The sequence below is a fragment of the Sphaeramia orbicularis genome, chromosome 7, assembly GCF_902148855.1.
Source record: "Sphaeramia orbicularis chromosome 7, fSphaOr1.1, whole genome shotgun sequence".
Classification (NCBI taxonomy): Eukaryota; Metazoa; Chordata; class Actinopteri; order Kurtiformes; family Apogonidae; genus Sphaeramia; species Sphaeramia orbicularis.
This window is the reverse complement of record NC_043963.1, coordinates 41,263,578-41,289,039: the sequence shown is the minus strand read 5'-3', so window position 1 is coordinate 41,289,039 and position 25,462 is coordinate 41,263,578. Positions and strand designations below refer to the sequence as shown.

Below are 25,462 nucleotides of genomic sequence, written 5' to 3'. Positions count from 1 at the left end.
GACATCACTGATGACATCATCATCATTTTGAGTGTCCCCACTGGAGGTGGAAACATACTCTATGAGAGCATTTAGTATTTACATTTATTAATCAAAATTTTCATCATTTTGTGTTCGTACTTAGATGAGGTTAATCTTAGCACAGTGGTTCCCAACCTTTTTTTGGCTCATGACCCCATTTTAACATCACAAATTTCTGGCGACCCCAGACATTCAAAACACAGACATTTTTTTTTTGCTAAAATTAATTTGTTTTTTTGATCATGTAATAGTTTGCTAAACTATGTTGCAAATAAAAGTTAATTTTAGATTACATTTAGGCTATATAATGTATTATATACATACATATACTCTGTTCAGTCCGGTTTTCTGCCTGTGATTGTGTCTGGGCAGGTTGAAGTGTAGTAAGGGTCACATGATCAGGTCAATTAAGATATGCGCACTCACATATTATATCCTGCATTTTATTTGAACTTGATTTTTATTGGGAAAAGTGTGTGGTTTTTAATTATAATGAAATATATATTGAATCATTAAAAATGTTTTTTATCAGTAATTATTTTTTAATCAATTACTACCAATTTCAGGTGACCCCATTTGAATTCCAGGAGACCCCAGGGTTGAAAAACACTGGCTTAGCATGTTCACCCTGTCACCACAAAATATCATATAATATAAAACTTTTCGGAAATTCTAAATACATTTGTTGAACATTACACAGTCGTCTTCAAAGATGACCAACTCAAGGTCCAACATGTGGTCATTAAATAATAACCATAGCCAAAACTGTCCACCCTGCTATCTGTTTGGCACCCCCCACTGGTGATAAGCAGTAACTACAGGTTGACAGTCCTCTGTATTTTGGTGTTTCGTGGGTTCTGTCTATAAACTGTACAAGTGTTTGATTTAGTGAAACAGAGGCTTCTGGGTAACCCCTGAAGGTAAAGTAAAGGATCTGAGTTCTTCCACCACTATAGTTGCTTTTCCATTGACCCTCAATTTGCGCAAATATACCTTGTGCATAAAAATTTACCTAATTTACCTAATTTACCTAAAACGACAATTTCGCCAAAAGTCTTATTTTTCGATTAAACGTTTTAGTGCTGGCAAGAGGTGGTTTTTTGGGGGTAGTGCAAATAGTATATCATGCAAAACTGCAATGGAAAGACCTTTTTTCGCAACTAGAGTCAGGTGAATTAAAAAAACGGATGCTGACATACATTACACGAAGCAAAGACGAAGAAGAAACATGTTGCGGTATGTGTGGACACACCAGGAAACCCAATCATTTTTTAATTTAGTACAAGATAGAGGGGTAATATATAATAATAATGAAATATCTGTAAATCAACACCGTATTTACGTTCGTCACCATGTTTATGGAATGACTTCTCGTAAAAAATAAGCACATCATCGCATTTGTTATTTAATGGAAAAACCGACACTTCTGTTTTTTCGACATTTAGTAAATATCGGTAAAGTTTGCGCAGATGTCCAATGGAAAAGTGACTTGTGATTAGATTAAAGACACTTTTTTTAACAGGTATGTGTTGAGTTATGCTGATGATGACTTACCGTGAAGACACTTCATATCTGCTGTGGATGACGCTGCAGGGAATTCCAGCCACTGTGACTGAGTTCTGGATGTCTTCAGCTCTCTGGCCCAGGTTCGAGCCTGAAATGGTCAGAACCGTCCCCCCCTCGACAGGACCAGACACCGGGTCCAGCTGAAACATGACAATGGCACCGTTATAGAATAGAATAGAATAGAATAGATCTTTATTGTCATTGTTACAGGAACAATGAAAATCCATTTAACAGCTCTGTTTCTGTTTAACCCTTAGGTCAGTGTTTTTCAACCTTGGGGTCAGGACCCCACGTGGGATCACCTGGAATTCAAATGGGGTCGCCTGAAATTTCTAGTAATTGATAAAAAAAATAAAACTTGCTAATAAAAATGTACAGTATATAGCCTAAATGCTGCCTTAAATTAACATTTATTTGCAACATAATACAGCAAACTATTACATGATCAATAAACAAATTAATTTTAGAAAATAAAATGTCTCCATTTTGAAAATACTGGGGTCGCCTGAAATTTCTAATAATTTATATAAAAAAAAAAATTTAAATTAAACCTTACCAATAAAAATTTACATTATATAGCCTAAATGTCCTCTAAAATGAACGTTTATTTGCAACATATTACAGCAAACTATTACATGATCAAAAACAAATTAATTTTAGCCAAAAAAAAAGTCTCTGTGTTGAATGTCTGGGGTCGCCAGAAATTTGTGATGTTAAAATGGGGTCAAGAGCTAAAAAAGGTTGGGAACCACTGCCTTAGGTCCTCTTCTGTACATTTTTTTTTAACATTTCTCTCTTTTTTTTAATTTCTTGGTCATTTTGGCTGTGTTACAGCTTTAGGCATGAAATTTGTCAGAAATGTTTTGTTTTAGTTATATTTTTCTAAATCCAGCATCTTTTACTCTTAGATGTGTTTTATTTTCCCATGATGCATTTTGCACTCTCTGATCACCCTCAAGAACAAAAATGTACACGGACAAAAAACTGTTTGCTGCAAGTAAAGCCTTCTGACTCCAGAACCAAGTGACTCTGTCTTGATTCTTAGATGGTTTCTCAGAATTTTTCTATCATTAACAAAGCGGAATGTTGACTTTGTGATATTTCCTTAGTTTTATTGATATTTTAATGACCAATTCATAAGCAACAAATGTTCAGAGAATGCAAACCTCCACCAAGCACCATGACCGGTGTGCATGTGTGGATCGACTATTTCTTTTTAAATTAAACAGTTTTCAGGTTGTTCCATACAGCAGAAAAAGTTGAAGCTTGGTACCAGTCATGTTTATGTCAAATTATATAAAATTCCAATCAATATTTGTTGAGTTATAATGAAAAATGTGTCGTAAATGAGATTTTCAATGTTAAATTGAAATGTCCATAGAGTCCACATTCCACAGTGGATGTGGACAATTTTGTGCCAGATACAAGATATTGTTATAAACTATCAAACTGATCAAATTGGAGGCTAATCGGAGTCGTTTTGAATTTTTTATGAATTTTCGAAAATTGCTCAATGGTGAGAGATAGGAACATTTGAGATTTTGTGACCTTGCTGTGACCTTGAACTCTGGCCTACTTGGCCCAAAATTTAATGGGTTGGTCCCAGGGCCTAGGCCTATCTGTGGGTAAAATTTGGTAAAGATGGTTGGGTGTCCTATAAGTCTCCATACATAGGAGACATAATACATTCCATACATATATGGTTCTAACATGTATTTCTTTATATTTCTTCTTTATAGTTCTTCAGCAGTGGAGGACACGCATTGAAATGTGTTCCCGACAAAATGGCAGTCATATAGAGCATATTATATAAATAAAAATGGTTTATGTCAAGAAACGTTTATTTTTCCTATGTATGGAGACTTATGGGACACCCTGTAGTTTTCCCGTAAAGTTGCTAACAAACAAACAAGCAAACAAACATACAAAGCAAAGTCCTCACAATACCTCCTGGCAGAGGTAATAACAGATGAAACCTCCTGAATACGCCAAGTGTTCTAATAATTTTGTCCACCTCTGCATATCTGGTTTGTACTGACTTTAACACTTGGACTTAAAATACAAGCAGACAAGTGACTTACAAAGTGAATGACTGGAGCAGGACAGGTGTGTTTGACTTCATCAGTGCAGGATTCACCAAAGACGCAGTGAGAGTGGGCGGGGCTTCCACACCAAACGCAACCGTACTTGGCGTCGGCGGTTCGGCAGCGGCTACAGTCAGACCGACCCACCGAACAGTTGAACAGGGTCACTGGAACCAGGAGGACAAAGGGGAAACTGCATTATGTCTTTGCCGTGTTATACTGCACTTATAGATGTGTACATATTAAATCCGAGTGTGGACGACGTATTTAAAGTCCTCACCGTGCAGATCCTCAGCACTGTCGACAAGGAAGTTGTTTTTTCTTCTCACATTGATCATGGCTCGGTATTCCTCCATCAAGGCTGAATAGACATACTGCAACACAAAGACCATGAGTAATACTGTAAATGAGCTGGTGTCAAGGCAATTTATGGAGGTGAAACCCACCTATGGTCTTTAATTAACCCTGTAACCCCTGACACATTGTTTCAATGAAACGTGCGTCTGTTTCAGTGTCATAAAAGCTGCTGAGAGTATGTGTTTGTCTTCCTTTTCTTCAGTGGTTTTGTTTTACTGTGTGTTTTAGGGTCAAAACAGGGTGGAATAATAGAAAAAGACAAAGAGAGGAATTGAAGTTTGACAGTTTTTTACTAAATAAGGCACTAAGAATATACATCAGTAAGAGATTTAGGATGTTGAACATGAACTGTGAACTGGAACACACTGAACAACAACAAATATTTGAATTTCGGTCCAGTCGTTTTTGTTTTTGTCTTTTTTTTCTAACTCAGTCCAGTTGCTTTTTGACACCTGGTTGAACTCCTAAAAGCAGTTATACGGTCAAAACTCTGTAAAAAAACAGAAAAATACATAAATAAAGGAACAACACTGCAAACAACAGGAAAACAAAAAACAAGGCAAACTGTAAAAAAAAAAAAAAAAAAAAAAAAAAAAAAAGCCCAAACGTCTATTCTTATAGTGAGTCGGTTTCACTCACTGATCTGCGTTTTACCTCCATTACACAGGCAGTGGGGGGTGCACTGAGCATGCTCAGATGTCTTTGGAAAGTGCAGGGTCTATTCTCTTGGCACGTCTTGAAACTTTTCTTATTGAGCAAACAGTTGAATTTTTATGAATATTCAAAACAATAATTCTTTCTTGTTCTCTCCCCTTAACATTCCCACCCACCCCCACCTCGCCATGTCAGGACCGACGTCAAAATGTGGTTCAACAAAACTCATAATAAAGACAATAGAATATCAAGGGGAGCTTCATATACTTTATGAAGGTTCCCTTGGCAAAGCAAATATGTTCATCACCAAAAGGCAGCCAGACTACCATTCTGCTGTTAGGATGCTGGACAAGACAAGTTAAAAAAAAAAGAAAAAAACAAAAACAAAAACAAAAAAAAAAACCCAAAATAATAATTAGGGCTGTCAAAATTAACACAATAAAAAAAAAATTGATTGTGTGTGAGGTGACCAAAAAATGTCATTAAAAAAGCATGTTAACAAAGCAAAAGAAGCGGAATTAATTTAATTATTAGTTTGTAAAAAAGGGTGGGAGTCTATAAGTTATACTTCCCACTCCTTTTCGAACGCTGAAAAAATTTTGTCTGACCATGTTGTATGGTTCTTTGTTATCTGATGATTCTATGTGCTCGAAATAAAACTACATTAACTAAATAACTAATCCATCATCATGATTAATCTGATTTAAAATTTTAATGCAATTAACCGATCTGCAGCACAGAATAATGACTCTGAACATCTCTGCCAACGCATTTGAGGCACTTTGTCCATGCGCAGGTGCAAATGGGCAGTTGATCCGGTAGTGACAGGCAGCAGAACCAACCCATAAAGATGGAAGACACTAAACAGCACGTTGGTCCTCTGGATGGAAATATGAGGATAAAAAAAACAAAAAAACAAAATGGAACAGTGGACCAACATAAACTATTATACACACTCTGCAGGAAGGAGTTTTCTTTTCATCTTAAAATATTACATTACCACATTAGTCTGGGATTCTACTAACACTTCAGCTAATGCGTCGCCCAGCTTGTGACGAACACGTTAAGTGCATATATATTCCCTTCTTTCTTGAGTCTGTTTGCTGAATCAAAATGTGACGTAATTAATATAGATTAAAAATGAATGATATTTAATCGTGATTAATCGTAATTCATCCACAACAACCCTGTGATTAATCTGATTAAAAATGCTAAGCGTACCTTGATACAGTTTAAAGTTGTATTTAGATGTCACTATTCAAAGACAAGGCTGGCTCAGATTTTCTCAAATACGGTACATATCTGCGACAGATGTGGAGGTTCACCCTGCAATCTCACACACATGTTTATTTCTTGTCCAGTCCTGACAAATTTTTGGCTAATTTATTTCAAGGTACAGGGTGACACAAAAAAACGGGAACTTTTTAACAATCCAGTAAAACCAAGAGTGATGGAAGAAAAATATTTTATTCGTAGTAATTGAAACCTTAAACCATGCCATTTAAGAAACAATGATGGAATTTTTATTTTTTAAAAATGACTTCCTGTAGATGGCGTCCTCCTGTACGAATGCATTCTTGAAATCCGCTGTTGAGATTCCTCATTGACCGCTGCAACGTCTCAGCTGGGATACTGTGAATTTCATCCTGAATTCTCTGTTTTAACTCATCCAGAGTTCTTGGTCGAGTCGTGTACACTTTACTCTTGAGATAGCCCCACAAGAAAAAATCACAAACGGACAAATCTGGCGATCTAGGGGGCCAGGGAACGTTACCGAATCTTGAGATCACACGGTTACCGAACAATTCTTGCACAGCCGCCAGTGGTTACTAAAATGGGGGTGTGTTTACTTGCTCAAGGTCACTGTCTCGCAGTGCTGCCACTTGCTCATGTCTGCCAATACGCACTTCAAAAATTCCCGTTTTTTTGGGTCACCCTGTACTTTCGAAAACTATTGACATTTCACCACACATTAGTATTTTTGGTCTCCCGGAAGAGTATGTCGAGGCCCAAAACGGAATCTGGCCCGATTCAGAATTGGGCTGGCCCAGAATGGAATTCTATTCTAGGCCGGCCTAGAATGGAATCCTGCTGCTATAATGTTATTTTTATACCATGTTTAATGCAAATGATCCATAATTCCATAATTTGTCATAATTTTACATTTTCAGTCTTACATACCTTGAGTAACTATTGACAATTTCAGTCGATTTCACTGTACCATATATTGGTGGGGAGTACCACTAGGTTCTATTTGTAAATAAAGTGTATTATAGTTTACAATTAAAATGTTGTTTGTTTCATTTTTTTTTCACATATTTGCAAATTCCATGTATTGATTTTTGTAATAATTTAGATCATTTGCATTAAACATGGTATAAAAATAACATTATAGCAGCAGGATTCCATTCTAGGCCGGCCTAGAATAGAATTCCATTCTGGGCCGGCCCGATTCTGAATCGGGCCAGATTCCGTTTTGGGCCTCGACAAGTATATCCAATACTCTGCTAAAGAATTAGAAGTAATAGCTTTTACCTCCCTGATTGCTAAACGCTACCTCCTTCTTAATTGGACATCTACAATAGCCCCTTTCAGCACACAATGGATTAATGAGGTTATGTCTTTTTTAAAAGTAGAGAACATTAGATATTCAAAACGAGGAAACTTGAACAAATTCTACAATAAATGGCAACCGTTTATGGATTTTTTTGAGACAATGTAATCCCCCCCCCTTTTTTTTTCCCTTTATTGTTTATGTATTAATTTATTTTCTTATGTTTATGTCACCAGTATAATTGTTTTATTCAGACTATGTCTTATTGTTTATGTATTAATTTATTTTCTTATGTTTATGTCACCAGTATAATTGTTTTATTCAGACTATGTCTTAGTATTCTTTTCATTGCATTGTTTTTCAGGTTTGATTGCTATTTGTCCCTAAATAATGTTGTAGCATGGGTGGCGGCTCGGCAAGAAGTTAGCTTTATGCAAAAGTATGAGCACTAGATATAATTTTACTTTGACAAGCAAGAAGAATCAACTTGGAAGCATCACAACAGGATAGCGATTGCTCTGCCTATGGCTCTCACTCAGGGTGCAACTTTACAAATTACAAAAATACAGAAAAAATAAACAAAAAGGCCAATAAACATTGCCATACACATATTAAGTCAAAACTAGTACTAACACAACAACCCCACTGAATTCTTGCGAATAAAAATTACACATTTACAACAAAATACCCACTACCCATAATGCACTGTGGCAAACATGCCACAATACGCTAATCTAAAAGTAATGGTGTATACAAACCTGGTTAATGTGGACATCAGTGTGCCTTGGTGTTGGCATGTACCGTTCATTTTCTTGTATACGCATCAATAAAAATATGAAACAGAAAAATGCTAAGCGTTTGACAGCACTTCAGAACGCTCACCACAGACGCATTAGGGGTTAAAGGGTTACGATTATAAAAATTCTTCAAAACACACTCCTGCAAACACAAAGCTACCTGTTGTTTTATTGATATTTGTGTCAGTTGCTTGACTCTAGATACGTATATTCACATGTTTTCTGACCTGATGAGCTTGACAGGTTATGAAGAAGACAGACGGCTGTTGGACGTCCTCCTCCACAGATGCATCCACCACCACAGACTGGTCTTCAATGTCCAACACACACTCGTACTCCAGGTTCTCATCCTGAGGACACGACAAAATGAACAGATTGGACCCGTGTCAACATATTCAGAGTAGTTTCATCTCTGTTTGTTGTTAGACAAAGGAGAACTCCAAACTCTCCTGACAGAAAGTATAAAAATGAGGTGAGGCAGGCGTTATATTTCTTACTGTATCTTTGTCATTTTTTGTCCTTTTTTAAAATGGGAAAAAACTGTCCCTGCATTAGCATTACAGGTAAGGGTGAGAATGACCCCCACCTGAACCGGATGTGGAAACTGGGAGGACCACGGGGGTGAAAAACCCAGAGAAAACACTTATATAAAGACATGCTTTTAGGTCAAATATTTGAGCGGAGTTTTAATTTATGCCAATTTTGATTTTATATACCTACTATTTGGAACCAATATTCACTTTTAAAGTCTTTGAAAAGGTTCGTTAAGCATCTTTGTGTTATTTATGCAATAAATTATATACATTTTTCAAATCGGATTTTATATTTTTTGTGTGTTTTTTGACCTTTTGTGTTGATATAGTAGGTTAAAGTGAAAAAAAAAAAAAAAAAAGGCAGATGAGAGAGATGAAGTTGTGCTGAAAAAAAAAAAAAAAAAAGCTACCAAACATGGGTATAATAAACATTTCTTTCTATAGCAGGGGTGGGCAATCCTGGTCCTTGAGGGCCGGTATCCTGCATGTTTTAGATGTTTCCCTCTTCCAACACACCTGGTTCACATGATAAGCCTATCATCCAGCTCTGCAGAAGCCTGACAATGACCTTCAGGTATGCTGGAAGAGGGAAACATCTAAAACATGCAGGACACCGGCCCTCAGGGACCAGGATTGCCCACCCCTGTTCTGTAGTATATGAAGGCCAAATCAAAAGTACTCAAAAACGGCCAAAATAGGCTCAGACCCTAAGGGTTAAAAGAAAAAAAAAAAAAAAGCCTTAAGCATCAGCCTCAAAAAGTGGCTATAGATATTGTCCATCAGCTGACCAAATGTTTAAAAAATCAGCATTGACCTTAAAAAAACCCATATCAGTCGACCTCTATCCATTACAGAGGTTTAACCCTTTGGCTGAAACGTACCTGAAACAGGTTCAGGTGTTGTCCCACCAGTGTGATCTTCCTCTCCACGTTCACAGGTAAGAGGGAGGAATCCTGAACCTTGTCCACACATGGACATTCCTGAGGACACAGTATCAAACGTTAGGAGACAAAAGACCCATGTCTTCATGCTTCTTCAGATGATGATCTTTAAGTGAACACCTGCTCTGATCATCCTGTACTAATGCCCTGAGCAGTGACACGTTATTACACTGCAAAAATTAAAATCCTACCAAGTGTATTTTTCTCATTTCTAGTCAAAATATCTCATCGCACTTTTGTGTCTTAAGTTAAGAGTGATGAGATATTTTGACCAGAAATGAGAAAAATACACTTGGTAAGATTTTGATTTTTTGCAGTGTTATTATATTGGACTGTTCGCATATATAGATGTATATATGCATACATATACAGTACACATGTATAGACATTGTCTGTGGGGCATTATCATCTATTTGACTGTTTGCTGTTGTGTTATATTGAGACTAAATATAAACTAAATCATGCGCCTGTCGCTGCCTCCACTGGCTTCAACAACCTGACAACATGAAACAGCCAAGATGTTGGTCATACGTATCTATATCACAAAAGTGTTCTGTTTTAACTATCAGCATCCTCTAACTTAAGCACTGCAAAAAGATGTGAAATACCTTTTACAGATACAACAACCTCCAGACAGGAGGGACTATAGCAGCTGAAACTGAAAACTGTGAATACAAGGGAAAAGCAAACAAAACAGGATACTATCAAAAGGCTTTAACAAGGATTTCACTGACACTAAAACAAACCAAACAACAGAACGCACCTCAAAACCAAAGTATGATCAGGAATAGAGATGTGGAGGTTGTAGGTGGAACTGTATGTTCTAGATGAGTGTGACTGTAGAAGGTGATGGAGGTGATAATGAAAAAGATGGACCGGTGGAGTCACTGCCTTCTGTTTAACATCTGGACTTACACACAGGTTGTATCCAGTAGAAACCTTTACTGTTGGGGGAGTTTCAAGGCACCGACTGCAGAGTCTGCATTATTCAGAGCTGGGGATATTATTAGTGCTTTGGTACTTAAGGTTTTTTTTCCTTTTTCCATTATTGTTAGTTTTTGTCCCATTAATTTGTAAGAAACCACTGTGTCAGAGGCGATTTCTCATAAACTGCAAGGGAAGCTCAGCTTCCCCCAAAATTACGACAATTAAATGGTTAAATATGTTCGGTTGTGTTGACATTTTATTGACTACAAATGTGTTAGAACACGTTCATCTCACAGACGAGTTCGTTCAGAATCAGCTTTATCACAAATCAACAGACTCGATGTTGTTCACTTCTCATACATTCCTGTTCCGCTGTTTTCTCATTCGATCTATGGTCAATCATTTGCCTGTAGACGCTCAGCGTCCATGCACTTCAATGGGACTGAGTGGAACAGTTTTTTTCATTGCCTCAAAACTGGACGGTAATTGGATAAATGCCACGATGTTGTCCCGCCCCCGGACGCTCAGCATCTCTGGGGGTGAATGGAGCTGTGGGCGGAGCTCGGCCGGGCTGGATGCTGGGCTTCCACATTGCTGATTGGAGGATCAGTCGAAAGGCTGAATCCTGTTTGATTGACAGCTATTTTGAGATCTCCTCCTTCATTGACACAGTTCAGTTTAATACCATCGTGCATTCTGTTCAAACCACTACGAAATTACTTGTTCATTTCTTGCACTGTAAATAAAACACACTCATTGTACTTCCTTGTTTCAATTTAACATAATTTCAGCGTTTTCTTGTTTCAGTTACAGAATTTAATTATTTCTTGTTCCAGTTTAATATCGTTTTGTAGATAGTTAAATCAATCAAACTGTTGGCTAGGTTGGAGTGAACTAGCTATCAAGTCCCTGGAAAAGACGCCTACTTGGTACGATAAGGTCGCTGACCATTTTCTTAAAAAGGAACAGAGGGCCGAATTTATGTTTAAATAACTTGACAATTTTTTTGATGTAAGCCGACAATGAGCTTCCCCTGTCTGAGACGAGCAGCTGCCACTGCTATGTGTAGAGCTGCTTGTCTTGTCCCTCTCATGACCTGTTGTACATGTACATATAGTACCATGGTTCAGCATTTCTTTACAGTGTCAGTTCAGACATTGATCATTTCATCACAACCTCACAACAGGTTTTCAACACACGAACACACCTTATAACCACATAATTATAATTACACACAACAAAATTTTTGCACACTTATGATGTATATTTCTTTAATTAGTATATTGATAATATATTGTCTAGTACATATTGTACAAATAGCTGTTCTAATTTTGTGTCTTAATATGTATATTTGGTATATATATGTATTCAGAGCTATATATATGTTTGTATATTTAGAACTTTATATATTTATATATCTTTCTTGGTAACACTTTATTTGAAGGTGCAGTTTATAATGCATTAAGCACACATTCATAAGACATTATAATGCATTTATAATGCATTATAAAAGTCATTACAACAGTTTATGATCATGTACAACAACTTATACTAAGGTTAATAAAGTATTATAAGTGTAGGCATATTGTGTTATAAATTCAGCTTTCATAATGTTTTATACATCCACACCAAAGTGACAACAATGTTTGTAGGAAGAATCTCAAGTCCTGGGTTGCATAACACATTATCAATTGCATGATATAACACAAGTATGATGGCTTACGAGCAGTATCTGCTGGCTCTAAGTAAAGCGTAAGTCAAAAATTATACATCAAAGTGTTCTTAATAACTCTATTTTGCAAAAATAAAACATTAAAAGAACAGAGACAGTAAATAGAAGTGTTACATGTTGCTTTGTACATCAATAAAAAATAATGTGGCAGCTCTAAATCTTTGTTAATTCAAACACATACTTTTTTTTTTAATAAATATGAAATCTGTAAAATAGATGGGTATATGGACCAGTGGAAAAAACCTAACAAAAGTTCCCCACCTAAAAAAATAAATTCCTTCACACTGCTTTGGTATGGATGTATAAAACATTATGAAAGCTGAATTTATAATACATTATGCCTACACTTATAATACTTCAACCCTTTCATGCACGAATTATGAGAACCTTCATCAAAAGTGTTTTTCAAGAGTGTTTTTATTCCTCTTTAGGCATGAAAAAAACAATGCGATTGAAAATTTCTTCTGAAAAATAAATTGAAAAAATAAATGAAATAAAAAATATTTTAAAAATATCAAAAATACATAAAAAAAACAAAAATGAAAAAAATAAATAAATAAATACATAAATCTTATGAACCTATTTTTCATGAAGTTGCAAAAATGTCCACTCAGCTGGACACCACACGTTTAATTTTTGACGCACAGAAACATGTATTTACTGAAAAATTGTGTGAAAACTATGGGAGGGCTTGTGATTCTGGGGGTTTATGCTCAGGAGAGATCTACATAATGTTACCAATTCATGTGAGAAAAGATATGTAGTGTCTTAAAACTTTAATAAAAATATGTGTTAAAAAAAAAAAATGAAAAGAACCACAAAATCCATGAATATACAAGAGAACAGCGGTAGAATAGCTGTCCACTGTAGTGACCACTGTGCATGAAAGGGTTAATAACCTTGTTGTACATGATCATAAACTGTTGTAATGACTTTTATAATGTATTATAAATGCATTATAATGTCTTATGAATGTGCGCTTAATGTATTATAAACTAGACCTTCAGGTAAAGTGTTACCTCTTTCTTTTTCTGTTGTATTGATAATTTCTTTCCATCTACTTTTTATTCTACTTGAATGGAGTGACTGTAACACCCAATAATTTCCCAGTGGGCTTAATAAAGTATTCTGATTCTGATTGTGATGTGACTTCTTCACTCACCGGAAAATCAGAGTCGGTAGAGCGATCTGATTGGTAGTTGTCTGCAGACTCAGAGCTGGGCTCAGTAAGTGTTTCAGGTGACTGTGAATACATAGGTGGCTTTTCACTGGTGCCTACAATAGATGGACCTGGTGTTGCAGAAAGTATGAACGCGTCGCTGTTTGCGTCAGCGCCTCCTGCTGGCTCCGCCCACTCCTTCGGCCACGGAGGCGAGTCCCTGTGTCCTCCAGGTTCCAGAGGAATGACCTCTTTATCATCAATGGGACTGAAGTCTGTTAAATTGGTGGAGGGGGTGGAGCTGAGAGCAGAGGATGAGCCCCCAGCTCCACTAGACGAGACCTGGCCCCTAGTGCTGCTGGGTAATGTAGTCTCATTACTGTTAGGTACGGGTTCTACCGCACCACCTACTTTCCCCGTAGTGACGCTGAGTCTGGCTGTAACCCCACCCGCATCAGAGACTAACCTAACAGGGGTGGTGATGTCTGTGTGTGTGGGAGGGGCCTGTGTATGTGTGGGAGGGGCCTGTGTGAGGGTCTTTGCAGAGGGGGACACTGTGGTCAGGGTCATGGAGGAGTTGGACGCAGCATTCCAAACAGTGAGCGGTTGTGTCACAGTGGTGGGGGCTACAGACTGGGTGGGTGTCTCTGTGGGTGGGGGTGGTGTTGTAGCTGTTGTTGTTGTAACTGTTGTTGTTGTTGTAGCTGTTGTTGTTGGCACAGCTGGGGGTAAAGGTGTCAGTTTGCTGGTGGGTGGTGGGACCGTGGGTGGTGGTGGTGGTTTGAACTTGAAGATGGAGGAACATGAGTGAACAGATAGGGAGAGGAAAAAAAAAAGATGGAGGATGACATAAATTAGGATAAAACTGAAGAGTAGAAGCAACTTATGAATGACAAGAAAAAAACACACCATAGTAAAAGAAAAAAAGCTAAAAAAAAATAAAATAAAATGGAAAAAAAAACACAAATATGGCTAAAAACAGCACAACACACAGTAAAGTATGACAAACACTGCTGTAAATTCAGATGGTAGGCTTTAAAATCACACTCCAGTTAGGGATGTAACAATATGAAAATTTCATATCACGGTTATTGTGACCAAAATTATCACGGTTATCATTATTATCGCGGTATTGTTGAAATTATGCTCAAAATGTTCAAAAAGTACTAATACACACACTGAAATAATTTAACCAAGTTGTATTTTGGAAAAAAAAACAAAACAAGTAAAATAATTGGCACAATGTACTTTTTCTTTCAAATATTAATCCTTAGTGGTCTGAGCCTATTTTGGCTGTTTTTCAGTCCTTTTGATTTTGCCTTTATATACTATATAAAGAAATGTTTATTATATCCATGTTTGGTATCTTTTTTTTTTCAGCACAGCTTCATTTATATCATCTATTTTTTTTTTTTCACTTTAACCTACTATAAAAACACAAAAGGACAAAAAATATATAAAATCTGATTTGAAAAATGTATATAATTTATTGCATAAATAACACAAAGATGCTTAACAAACCTTTTCAAATACTTTAAAAGTGAATATTGGTTCCAAATATTAGGTATATAAAATTAAAACTGTAATAAATTAAAACTATACTCAAATATTTGACATAAAAAGCAGATCTTTACATAGGCGTTTTCCACAGAAAAGTGCGGTAATCAAACACAGTTATCGTGATTTTTAGAATTTAAGCGGTAATACTAACCGTTGGCAATTTTACTGCGGTTTATCGTTATACCGGTAATCGTTACATCCCTAACTTCAGTGCTTTCCTTAAATATACTTCACACTAATGAACCCAAAGAAATCCATTTGCATTTAAACAGCACATGTCAGACGCACCGCAGCGTTAGGGTTCACACTGACTTACGTTGTGGTTGTAGATGGTCACTCCACGGCTGCAGGTGGGTTTGTGTGTGCACACATGTTGGTGGATACACCAGTTACAACCCCAGCGGCTGCTGACACACCCCTGGCATCTGAGGGGGGGGGGGGGGGGGGGGGCATTGAAAAAGACCTGATTTATCAACCTGCCTCATTAAATAAACAGGAATGAATCATTAAAGATGTGAAATCTGTTGGTGTAGTTGTTCATCTTTCTGCTTCTTTCTGTTCAGTTTAGTTTTAGACATGTATAAGTAGTTCCCTTTCAGTTTGAGGAACTGACGAGTTTTAACTTAGCTGTTCTTAATTTATATGCATTGCTCAGTATTTTAATGACAATATAACACTATATAATGTGATAAGTAAACAGATATTAAAGAATGTCATATATCTTTTCCTTTTAGGGGGTACACTATTAACATGGACTCCAAACCCTCCAGAGCCTGAATAAACACATTAACCCTCCGGTATCCGGGTGCGCCTTTTAGGCACACTTTGCACTTCGTTTTAAAAAACTTCACATTATTTTTCACAATTTAAATAAGGTTAGAATTCAAAAGTTGTTCATTTTTGCATGATCTTTAAAATTCTAGCCACTAACTAAAATGTGCACATTGTAAACAAAAGAAGATTACAAGACTAGCATCTGTCTCCGAAGTGTGCCTAAAACGCACTATTTCTTCCATTTGATCTGTATGATTAGGGCTGACCTTGATTTACAAAAATAAAATCAAATTAGAGCAGAAAAATACATCAATATATAATATTTAATAGTTTGATTTATAGGTGTGCATTTTACTCACACTTGGTGACAGATGCTAGTATTTTTGAACATGTGACCTAGCGCCAAAAATAATCATGCAAATTAACCGATGTTGCTGTTAATCATTGACATATGCCAGGCTGCAAAAACCAAATAATATGTGATCCACTTTTTATGTAGTATGTTGAAAAAAATATTTTTGTGTGTTTTTTGCATCCAAAAAAATGGTTTGTTTACATTACAAACATGGCATTTAAAGGGTTAAAAAATGTGACAATTATAGAGCATTTGGTATTCTTATTTACAGTTCAAGTTGATGAAATAGAAAAAAGTGTAAAAGAATTAAAAACAAACTGTATGAAATTTTTTTTGACATAATTCCACAAGTGTGCCAAAAAGGCACACTTGGTACTTTGTAAGGGCCTTGCTAGATGGGATACCGGAGGGTTAAATATATCATTTCAAACACACTTTTACTGAAGAATTGCACATAAACACAATGAAAAGAACACTAATTTAAAAACACTTTACAACTATAAGAAATTAAAGCTGCTTCTCAAAATATTTTCCTCTTTACTTAACAGAGTTTTAGTGTCTTTCTCTGTGACTTTGAATATATTGTCATAAGGGGCCACATTTCCAAAATATTAAAGAAATTAAATTATTTTTCTGATTTGCTGAGTTTCCGGCAGTTTTTGTCACACTAACAATTATTAAAATAGGACCAATAGCCCTGTAGCTCATGGCATGTTCTATCAAGAATCATCCATATAATATGACTTCCTATCAGTGCTCAATAGTAACTATATTGATATCTCTAACTATTCCCATGTTATAAACTATCAAAATATGACCTAATATAAGTAAAGGCAAAGTTTTAATATTACAAAAATTCATTAAAAATAATAAAATTTGAAATGAATCTGACCAGTAGTTTCAGAATAGAAGATTTTTTAAATGTAGTCACTGGTGACCTTGAGTTTTACCCTTCAAGGTCACTCAAGGTCAAAGGTCACAGACCCAAATGAAAGTCCATACATGACTTCCTATTAGTGCTCAATATGTACTATATAGATATCTGTAACCATTTCCATGTTATAAACCATCAAAATATGGACCATTATGAGTAAAGGCACATTTTTAATATTTCAAAAACTCAGAATTTCTCAAAAGTGTAAACAAACTTTGCAGACTTTGTCCCAAGGAAGCGACATAAAAAATTTGTAGTGAATCTGAGCGGTAGTTTCGTCAGAGAAAATTTTTGAAGAAATTGCTGATGAAGAAGACAAAGATGATGCCGGACATAGCACCTTCATAACGCTCATGGTCTATCGGTCAGTGACATCAAAAATGACATCTACTGGTCAGTGCTGGTGCAAATGAACTTCATTCATATCACCATTAACAAAACTTAGCAAAACTTAAATATGTCTTCTTCAATTTGTGCATTTAAAAGGATCTATAAAGCCACTATAATAAGAAAATATAGAACATTATAGAAGTACACATAAAATAAGATTTTATTGTAGTTAATTGGTTATCATGACAAGAAGATATTATCACATTTATTGATCATTGTATTTAGAGTAAATATTTAAAGCGCAAATAAATATTATAGTCTATACTAAAAATGGTTGATTATGCAAATCTGATTGTGTGTGAGGTGACTAAAAGAAGTGTATATGAATGGTTTGTATGGATGTTTTGTGTTATTGTAAAATATACAGAGAGAAATATGTGTTAACAAAGCAAAGGAAGCGGATCTAGTTTGATTATTAGTTTGTAATAAAGGGGGTGGGAGTCAATAAGTTATACTTCTTCCCACTCCTTTTTGAGTGCAGAAAAATTTTATTTATTTATTTATTTATTTATTTTACCATGTTGTATGATTCTTTATCTGATGATTCTATGTGCTCGAAATAAAAATACTACTACTACTACTACTACCACTTAACAGTGGGGAAAAGGCAAACATACTGATTTGACCTGAAACACCTCCATATTAAGTCTGCGTTATGTTGTGTGTTAGGATTCCTTTAATTTGTTGCTTATGTGTGAAGCTGTGGATGTGTGATTTAAGTGTGTGTGTGTGTGTGTGTGTGAGTGTGTGTGTATGTGTTTCCTCACGGTCTGCGTCCAGACAGCTGCTGCACCAGGCTACAGTTATAGAAGGTGAACTCTGTCTCCGCCACTGTCACATTTAGGAAACGCAGCGACAGGGTCACCATCACAAACTCTGCATCCAAACAAACCAGCTGTCAGCACCAGGCAAATCACATACATTCAATACAAACTCACATACATACTGAGACAAAATAATGACAGGAACACTAGGGGTGCAACCAGAGGTAAGTGCAAAATTACATATCGAAAGACCTCCATGGGGCAGTCAGCTATCAAAGGCTCTCAAATGTGGACAAGGTATAAAAACTTTTAATAAAAGCGTCAAAGGCTGGCTAAAGCAAAATCAGAGATGCGAGCATTTTTAACCATTCTGATTTTACTGTAATTTTATGTAACCTTTATGTGAATTTAAATATTTACATATGTTGTATTCCTGTTAAAATATGTATGTGTATATGTACGTATATATATATATATATATATATATATATATATATATATATATATATATATATATATATATATATATATATATATATGAAAATTATTTTTTAACATCTGTGATTGTACATTATGATTTTATGCAACCTAAAATGTTTTTTACCTCTCTCTCTCTCTCTCTTTCTCTGCTAAAAGCCTGACTAGGGACTGGAGATGGAACCTACCAGTAGCTATAATCTCTTCATGTGAATCATTAGTTACTACAGCTTGTTTGAAACAGGTAGAAGTTTTACAATCAAATTTGCATTGTCCCTATCAAATAAACTTTATAAATAAAATAAAGTCGAAGTGGCTATTGACACAGTACTGTGGCACAAAATATGGGTTTGTCTATTACCACAGAGCTAAACAGTGCCCTTGTTATATCATGTCTAGACTGGTAACTTACATCCCGAAAAGTACCAAGGCAATCATATGGCGAATAGGTCAACATAAAACAGCGGACAATTAGGTCACTTGGTAACGTATTGGACTGTAACATGGAAGACCCAAGTTCAATTCCCAGTCGGAGTGGTACACTGCCGCATCTATCTAACATATAGCTCCGCCCACCTTCTCCAGCCTCCAGAGCAAAGAACACCATAAAACAACATATAGAGTATTTAGAACAATAATTCCTATTCTATTCTATATATTATCATTAATCTGTCATTTCTTTCATCAGTTGCCACAGTACTGTGGTAGAAAAATGCACAAAAGAATGCATTGAAGTATGCGCCATATATAACCAAAGTACTGTGGCAACAAGAGGATAATGAGTTCATGTAACAGTATCCATGACTGGCTCTAGTACAAATGCTAACATTTGATTGGCTCTGTGGTAATAGACAAACCGATATTTTGTGCCACAGTACTGTGGCAGTAGACATTGCCAAATAAAATACGGACGCAGACTGGAAATAACACAATAATACAACATAACATAATATCACCCACCGTCTCCATGGCCAATGGGGGGCAGGCTGCTGGCGTCGGGGGTGGAGCATTCGATGCCAGTGTTGGTGAGAGATGCTGGAGATTCAGTGTCCTGGAAGAAGCATGAATAGGCCTCTGATTGGCTCAAAGTAGGAAGACCTTCAACTGACACAGTGATCTGAAGGAGGTGAGAGAGAATAAAGGGACATAGATCAGCTGTTTCAGTCAGTCATTAGTTTTCCTTCTACTATCTGAGATATTTAACCCTGTAAAGCCTAAACCGTTAAATCATTGACAGGACACTCCAGTTCTTTGAAAACGGAGCCTTTATTGGTCCTTCTGAACAACCCCATTTTTTTTTTTTTTTTTCCAAATATCAATTTCCATGTATGAGTTTCAGTTTTGTATCATATTTGATACATGGGGTCTCAATGCTCAAATATTATTATTTTTGAACAAACAAAAACATCATATAACACAAACCTGTCTAACAAATTGGTAATTCCTTTTCAAAATTGGCAAAGTTCTTGCTCCTTCCTCATTAATGACACTCTTGTAGTGTCACTGAAAAGGCCTCTGGTGAACGAATCCCTCCCCCATGGTGAATTATACGTGTCTTACATGTATCTAATTGTATACGTCACCAGTGGCAGATTTTGTTGCTTGAATTAAGCAAAAAAATCTTGAATTCAGCAAAAAAATCTGCCAATGGAACAAGTGAAAGATTGGTAAGATTTCTTGTGATAAGATTTTCAAGATCTGTTGTCTAAAAATAAGTTCTTATATCTCACTGAAAAGTTACTGTTTAGGTGGTTATGTCTTATTTTAAGTGTGATGAGATGTTTTGACGAGAAATGAGAAAAATACACTTGGTAAGATTTTGATTTTTGCAGTGTACAGCAACTGTATTGGAGTATCTATCTATATACGATAATAATAATAATAATAATAATAATAATAATAATAATAATAATAATAATAATAATAATAATAATAATAATAGGAACATAGTGCATTGTTACAGGTTACTTTGAATAAGCCCCCACTCCCCCTGTATTACGTGGGTTTCCTGTCCACGGCTGATGTTGTACAGACTGAGGTGTTGAATACTGAGGCACTGCTGCGTCTGGTTAAAACTCCACAACCAGTGACCCTGCACAGACCCTCGCTGACACTCCCATCGCTGGCCACACCTGAAACACCACAGGACACTTTTACTCAGATCAACCCAGGAGAGACAGCATGAGTAAAAGTACTGGCATGTGGTCCCAGTGACCCACCTCCCCTCCAGGACACACCAGCCACAGTAGGGGTCTTTATCAGACAAACAGGACTGGCAGTCCATGTGGACTCCGCATTCGGCCACGGGGCGCTTCTCCACCTTAGAAACACAAATAACACACAACCAGTTACAACTACATCCAAACGGTGCGCAGATAAAGAGTTTAGTTGTGGACCTTCTGTTACGCTTATTTCAAAAAGGAATGAAGATGGAATTTTGACAGAATGTTTATGGTTGTTCACTGTAGTTTACCTTGGCTGTACTATTTCCAACAAATATATATATTAAAAAAGGGGGTATCTGAGCATCTGTACATCTCTGAGAATGTAAAATAAAGAAAATCTGACCCAAAAAAAAAAAAAAATTTGTTATTATCATTATCATTATTATAATAATTATTTGCCCTCTCACCCCTGCCCCCATCTCACTTTCATTCACTCCCCCTTCCCTTTTCCCTATCACCCCCAATCAATCTATATTGTTTAGTTGCTCTTTACATTTCTTATCTTTTTCACTGTAATATGATGTTGTCATTGTTGTTTGTCATTATGTTTTGTTTGTTTATGTGCTTGATTTGTCTTTGGTTATTTGTTGTCATTTTTTGTTGTTTTTTTCTTGTTACTATGTCTCATTAACTGTATCACTAATAATAATAATAAAAAAACAGTCTAGTATCCACAATTTTAGACAAATGGAAAGAAAAATCATTCTAATGTTTATTGTGACATGTCAGATTATAAAAATAAAGTAGTTGTGCCAACTGAACTATGAACTTTGAAAATATGTTAAATAGTAAAGATAATAAAGAAAATGAGATAAGATCAACTAAGATAAGATAAGCTATGATAAGACTTTATTTATCCCACCAGGGGAAATTTCACAGTTAACAGCAAAAAAACACAACAAGCAAGTGCAGAGAAAAAGGGAGGTAGAAAAAAAAAGAAAAAACTATATATATATATATATATATATATATATATATATATATATATATATATATGGTTTGATCTATTTTCTGTACAACACTTTTGTCCACTGTGGTTGTTTTAAAGTGCTTTACAAATAAAGTTGGATTGGATTGATATATATGACCATTTACAGCCATGTTTTCCAGATCAAATGTACTCACACTTAGGTAGCTTTACCTGTCCCAATTTTGGTCCTATTTTTGGCCCCAATATTTGATTAAAAATTCATTCATTTTGGGATGGCTCAGAGCAAGGGTATAATTTTTTTTGCATTTATCTGAGGTCATCATTAGGTACCTATCCTGGGGGATATACACTATATTGCCAAAAGTATTTGCTCACCTGCCTTGACTCGCATATGAATTTCAGTGCCATCCCATTCCTAGTCTATGGGGTTCAATATGACGTGGGTCCACCCTTTGCAGCTATAACAGCTTCAACTCTTCTGGGAAGGCTGTCCACAAGGTTTAGGAGTGTGTTCATGGGAATTTTGGGCCATTCTTGCAGAAGCGCATTTGTGAAATCACACACTGATGTTGGACAGAAGGCCTGGCTCTCAGTCTGCGCTCTAATTCATCCCAAAGGTGTTCTATGGGGTTGAGGTCAGGACTCTGTGCAGGCCAGTCCAGTTCATCCACACCAGACTCTGTCATCCATGTCTTTATGGACCTTGCTTTGTGCACTGGTGCACAGTCATGTTGGAAGAGGAAGGGGCCAGCTCCAAACTGTTCCCACAAAGTTGGGAGCATGGAATTGTCCAAAATGTCTTGGTATGCTGAAGCATTCCCAGTTCCTTTCACTGGAACTAAGGGGCCAAGCCCAGCTCCTGAAAAACAACCCCACACCATAATCCCCCCTCCACCAAACTTTACACTTGGCACAATGCGGTCCGACAAGTATCGTTCTCCTGGTGACCGCCAAACCCAGACCCGTCCATCAGATTGCCAGATGGAGAAGCATGATTGGTCACTCCAGAGAAGGTGCCTCCACTGCTCTAGAGTCCAGTGGCGGCGTGCTTTACACCACTGCATCCGGCGCTTTGCATTGCACTTGGTGATGTATGGCTTGGATGCAGCTGCTAGGCCATGGAAACCCATTCCATGAAGCTCTCTGCGCACTGTTCTGGAGCTAATCTGAAGGTCACATGAAGTTTGGAGGTCTGTAGCGACTGACTCTGCAGAAAGTTGGCGACCTCTTTGCACTATGCGCCTCAGCATCCGCTGACCCAGCTCCGTCAGTTTACGTAGCCTACCACTTCGTGGCTGAGTTGCTGTCGTTTCCAAACACTTCCACTTTCTTATAATACATATTTAGGAGCGAGGAAATTTCACGACTGGATTTGTTGCACAGGTGGCATCCTATCACAGTTCCACGCTGGAATTCACTGAGCTCCTGAGGGCGACCCATTCTGTCACAAATGTTTGTAAAAGCGGTCTGCATGTCTAGGTGCTTGATTTTATACACCTGTGGCCATGGAAGTGATTGGAACACCTGATTCTGATTATTTGGATGGATGAGAGAATACTTTTGGCAATATAGTGTATGTCTAAATTGGTCTAAAAACCTGGGAAAGTGCTAGACACCAAAATATAGCAAATATATATAGTTTCATAGAAGCACCCGACTTAAAAACACCAAACTATACATTCACTTTTTTAATTAGCCAATGCTTTAGCTCACAGATGTTTAGCTAGACTGACATGTAAACCATGAGTTCTGGTGAGCTTCAGTTAGATAGTTTAGTGTTAAAGCTTATTCAGGACCATAAAAGGAGTAGTTTGTCCAGAAAATATATATAATCTATAATTAATTCAAATAAATACACCTCCAAAATGAGCTTCACTTTTATGTGTTCACCCGTGTATTTGTATTATATAAAATACGGCGCTTCTTAGAGTACTGTGGCTGTTTAATGAGGTGTGAGGCTGCAGCTGTACATTCAGATGAAGGTGTTGTTGAGTCCATTCAGAGTAAAGACCATCAGCATTTATCAGCATCCACAGCTTCCCACACAGACACTCTGTAGGGAGTGTGCCTACACAATGCAGGCCACTTGTTCTGATCAATACTATTGTTGTGTCTGACCTTAAACCTCCTGCTGACTGTTGTAGGAATCACAGCGGGTCTCATGACCTTTGACCTCTACAGCCAGCTGGCCTCTCTGTTTTCTTTTATGCTTTTCGCCTCTTATTCTTTGAACCTCTTAGACACAGCTTGAGGAAGTGGCAAAGCCTTGAAAAACTCTTGACAAACGATAAATTGTCTGACGATGAATGACCAGCCACGTTGAGTGTCGTGTATGGAGACATCTGGGCCAGTGTTTATGCATCTGCTCACGATAGAGCGTATGAAAGACGTTAAAACTGTCAAGGATTGGATGGCAAAAAAAGCGTCTCTTAATTTTCTTCCACTTACAGAGGTTTTGGTCATGACGTAGACGTGTGCTCCGTTGTGGTCCAACAGAAGGTCGCTGTTAATGGGTGAACTGGGCTGGATGGTCGTGTTGGCGTACACCTCCACCTCACCATCTTGGCCCAGATAGACCTAAGGAAACAAACCAGAACAAGGATGGGAAATAAGAAACTGATACCAATGGATTTATTTTGACAAAAGTATTCTATTTCTTATACTACCAAGAGCTGAAAAATAGGAAATAACATGAAAAAAGTCTTCTTCAGCTTACAAGCCCGACACAAATCAAATCACACTTGTGCAGGATCGCAGCCGAAGTGGCCATGAATGTGATTACCACACAGCAAAATCTAATATGAAGGACAGGAAGACACCTCTGGCTGAAGTGATTTCCCAGGCCTTCAAACTCTCATGTTACCTCATGTTAATGAGATTAGAAGAGGTTTTCATGCCTCTTTCCATGAAGCGCTCACTACATCACTGTGAACAAAACGTAGGATCATTCGTCCCATTAAGAGGATGCACTCAACTCATAATGGCACAGAAACAACGCTGGGTAACTTAGACACAATTAGTACTCGTATTTTACAGACTTCTTACATAAACTGAAACGATAACATGAAGAATATAAAATCTGTGCGACAAGCAGGACTGAGGTACTGTCAGAAAAAATACAAAAATAGACAAAGTAGTACAGAGGCTTGTACTTGTACTTTCTGTAAATTAACTTCTTTACTGCAGCCAAAGTGAAAAATGACAGGATGTGAAATGGACTTAAATGAAACAAGTGGTGCCAGGCACAACAAACCCCACCCCTTGCATGTATTGTAGCTTTTTTACCTCCGCCAAGGAGGTTATGTTTTTGCCAGGGTTTGTTTGTCTGTCTGTTTGTCTGTCCGTTAGTGTGCAACATAACTCAAAAAGTTATGGACAGATTTTGATGAAATTTTCAGGGTTTTTTGGAAATGGGATAAGGAAGAAATGATTAACTTTTGGGGGTGATCCGGAAGAAATCCTGGATTCTGGATCACTTTGAAATTTTCGTTAACATTGTGGTAAATGGGGCCAAAATATTCGTTTCCCAATATCTCGCTTAATTATTGACCAAAACTCATGAAATTTAACTCAGGAATTGACAATGGGGTCCTCTATCATATTTCAAAGGCTGATCTGGATCTGATCCAGAAGGCGGATTTTATTTTAAAAAATAAATGTAGGATTTGTATCACCGATTATGTGGGGAATTTTGCGCTTGGCGGAGGTCTGCGCTCTCCGAGTGCTT

General features: G+C 36.9%; 1 protein-coding gene across 1 annotated transcript in view; it reads right to left on the bottom strand.

Annotated features, from left to right (window-relative positions):
* The window catches only part of plxnb1a (plexin b1a), a 197,024-nt gene that overhangs the window by 66,021 nt on the left and 105,541 nt on the right, over positions 1-25,462 (bottom strand). The window contains exons 6-17 of the mRNA XM_030139228.1: positions 24,184-24,312; positions 20,799-20,899; positions 20,579-20,711; positions 19,540-19,696; positions 18,106-18,214; positions 15,202-15,310; positions 13,329-14,111; positions 9,448-9,546; positions 8,261-8,383; positions 3,952-4,045; positions 3,669-3,838; positions 1,576-1,727 (exon numbers count right to left, since the gene is read on the bottom strand). Of these exons, the coding sequence (XP_029995088.1) occupies positions 1,576-1,727; positions 3,669-3,838; positions 3,952-4,045; positions 8,261-8,383; positions 9,448-9,546; positions 13,329-14,111; positions 15,202-15,310; positions 18,106-18,214; positions 19,540-19,696; positions 20,579-20,711; positions 20,799-20,899; positions 24,184-24,312 (2,159 nt within the window). The remainder of the gene's footprint in view (positions 1-1,575; positions 1,728-3,668; positions 3,839-3,951; positions 4,046-8,260; positions 8,384-9,447; positions 9,547-13,328; positions 14,112-15,201; positions 15,311-18,105; positions 18,215-19,539; positions 19,697-20,578; positions 20,712-20,798; positions 20,900-24,183; positions 24,313-25,462) is intronic.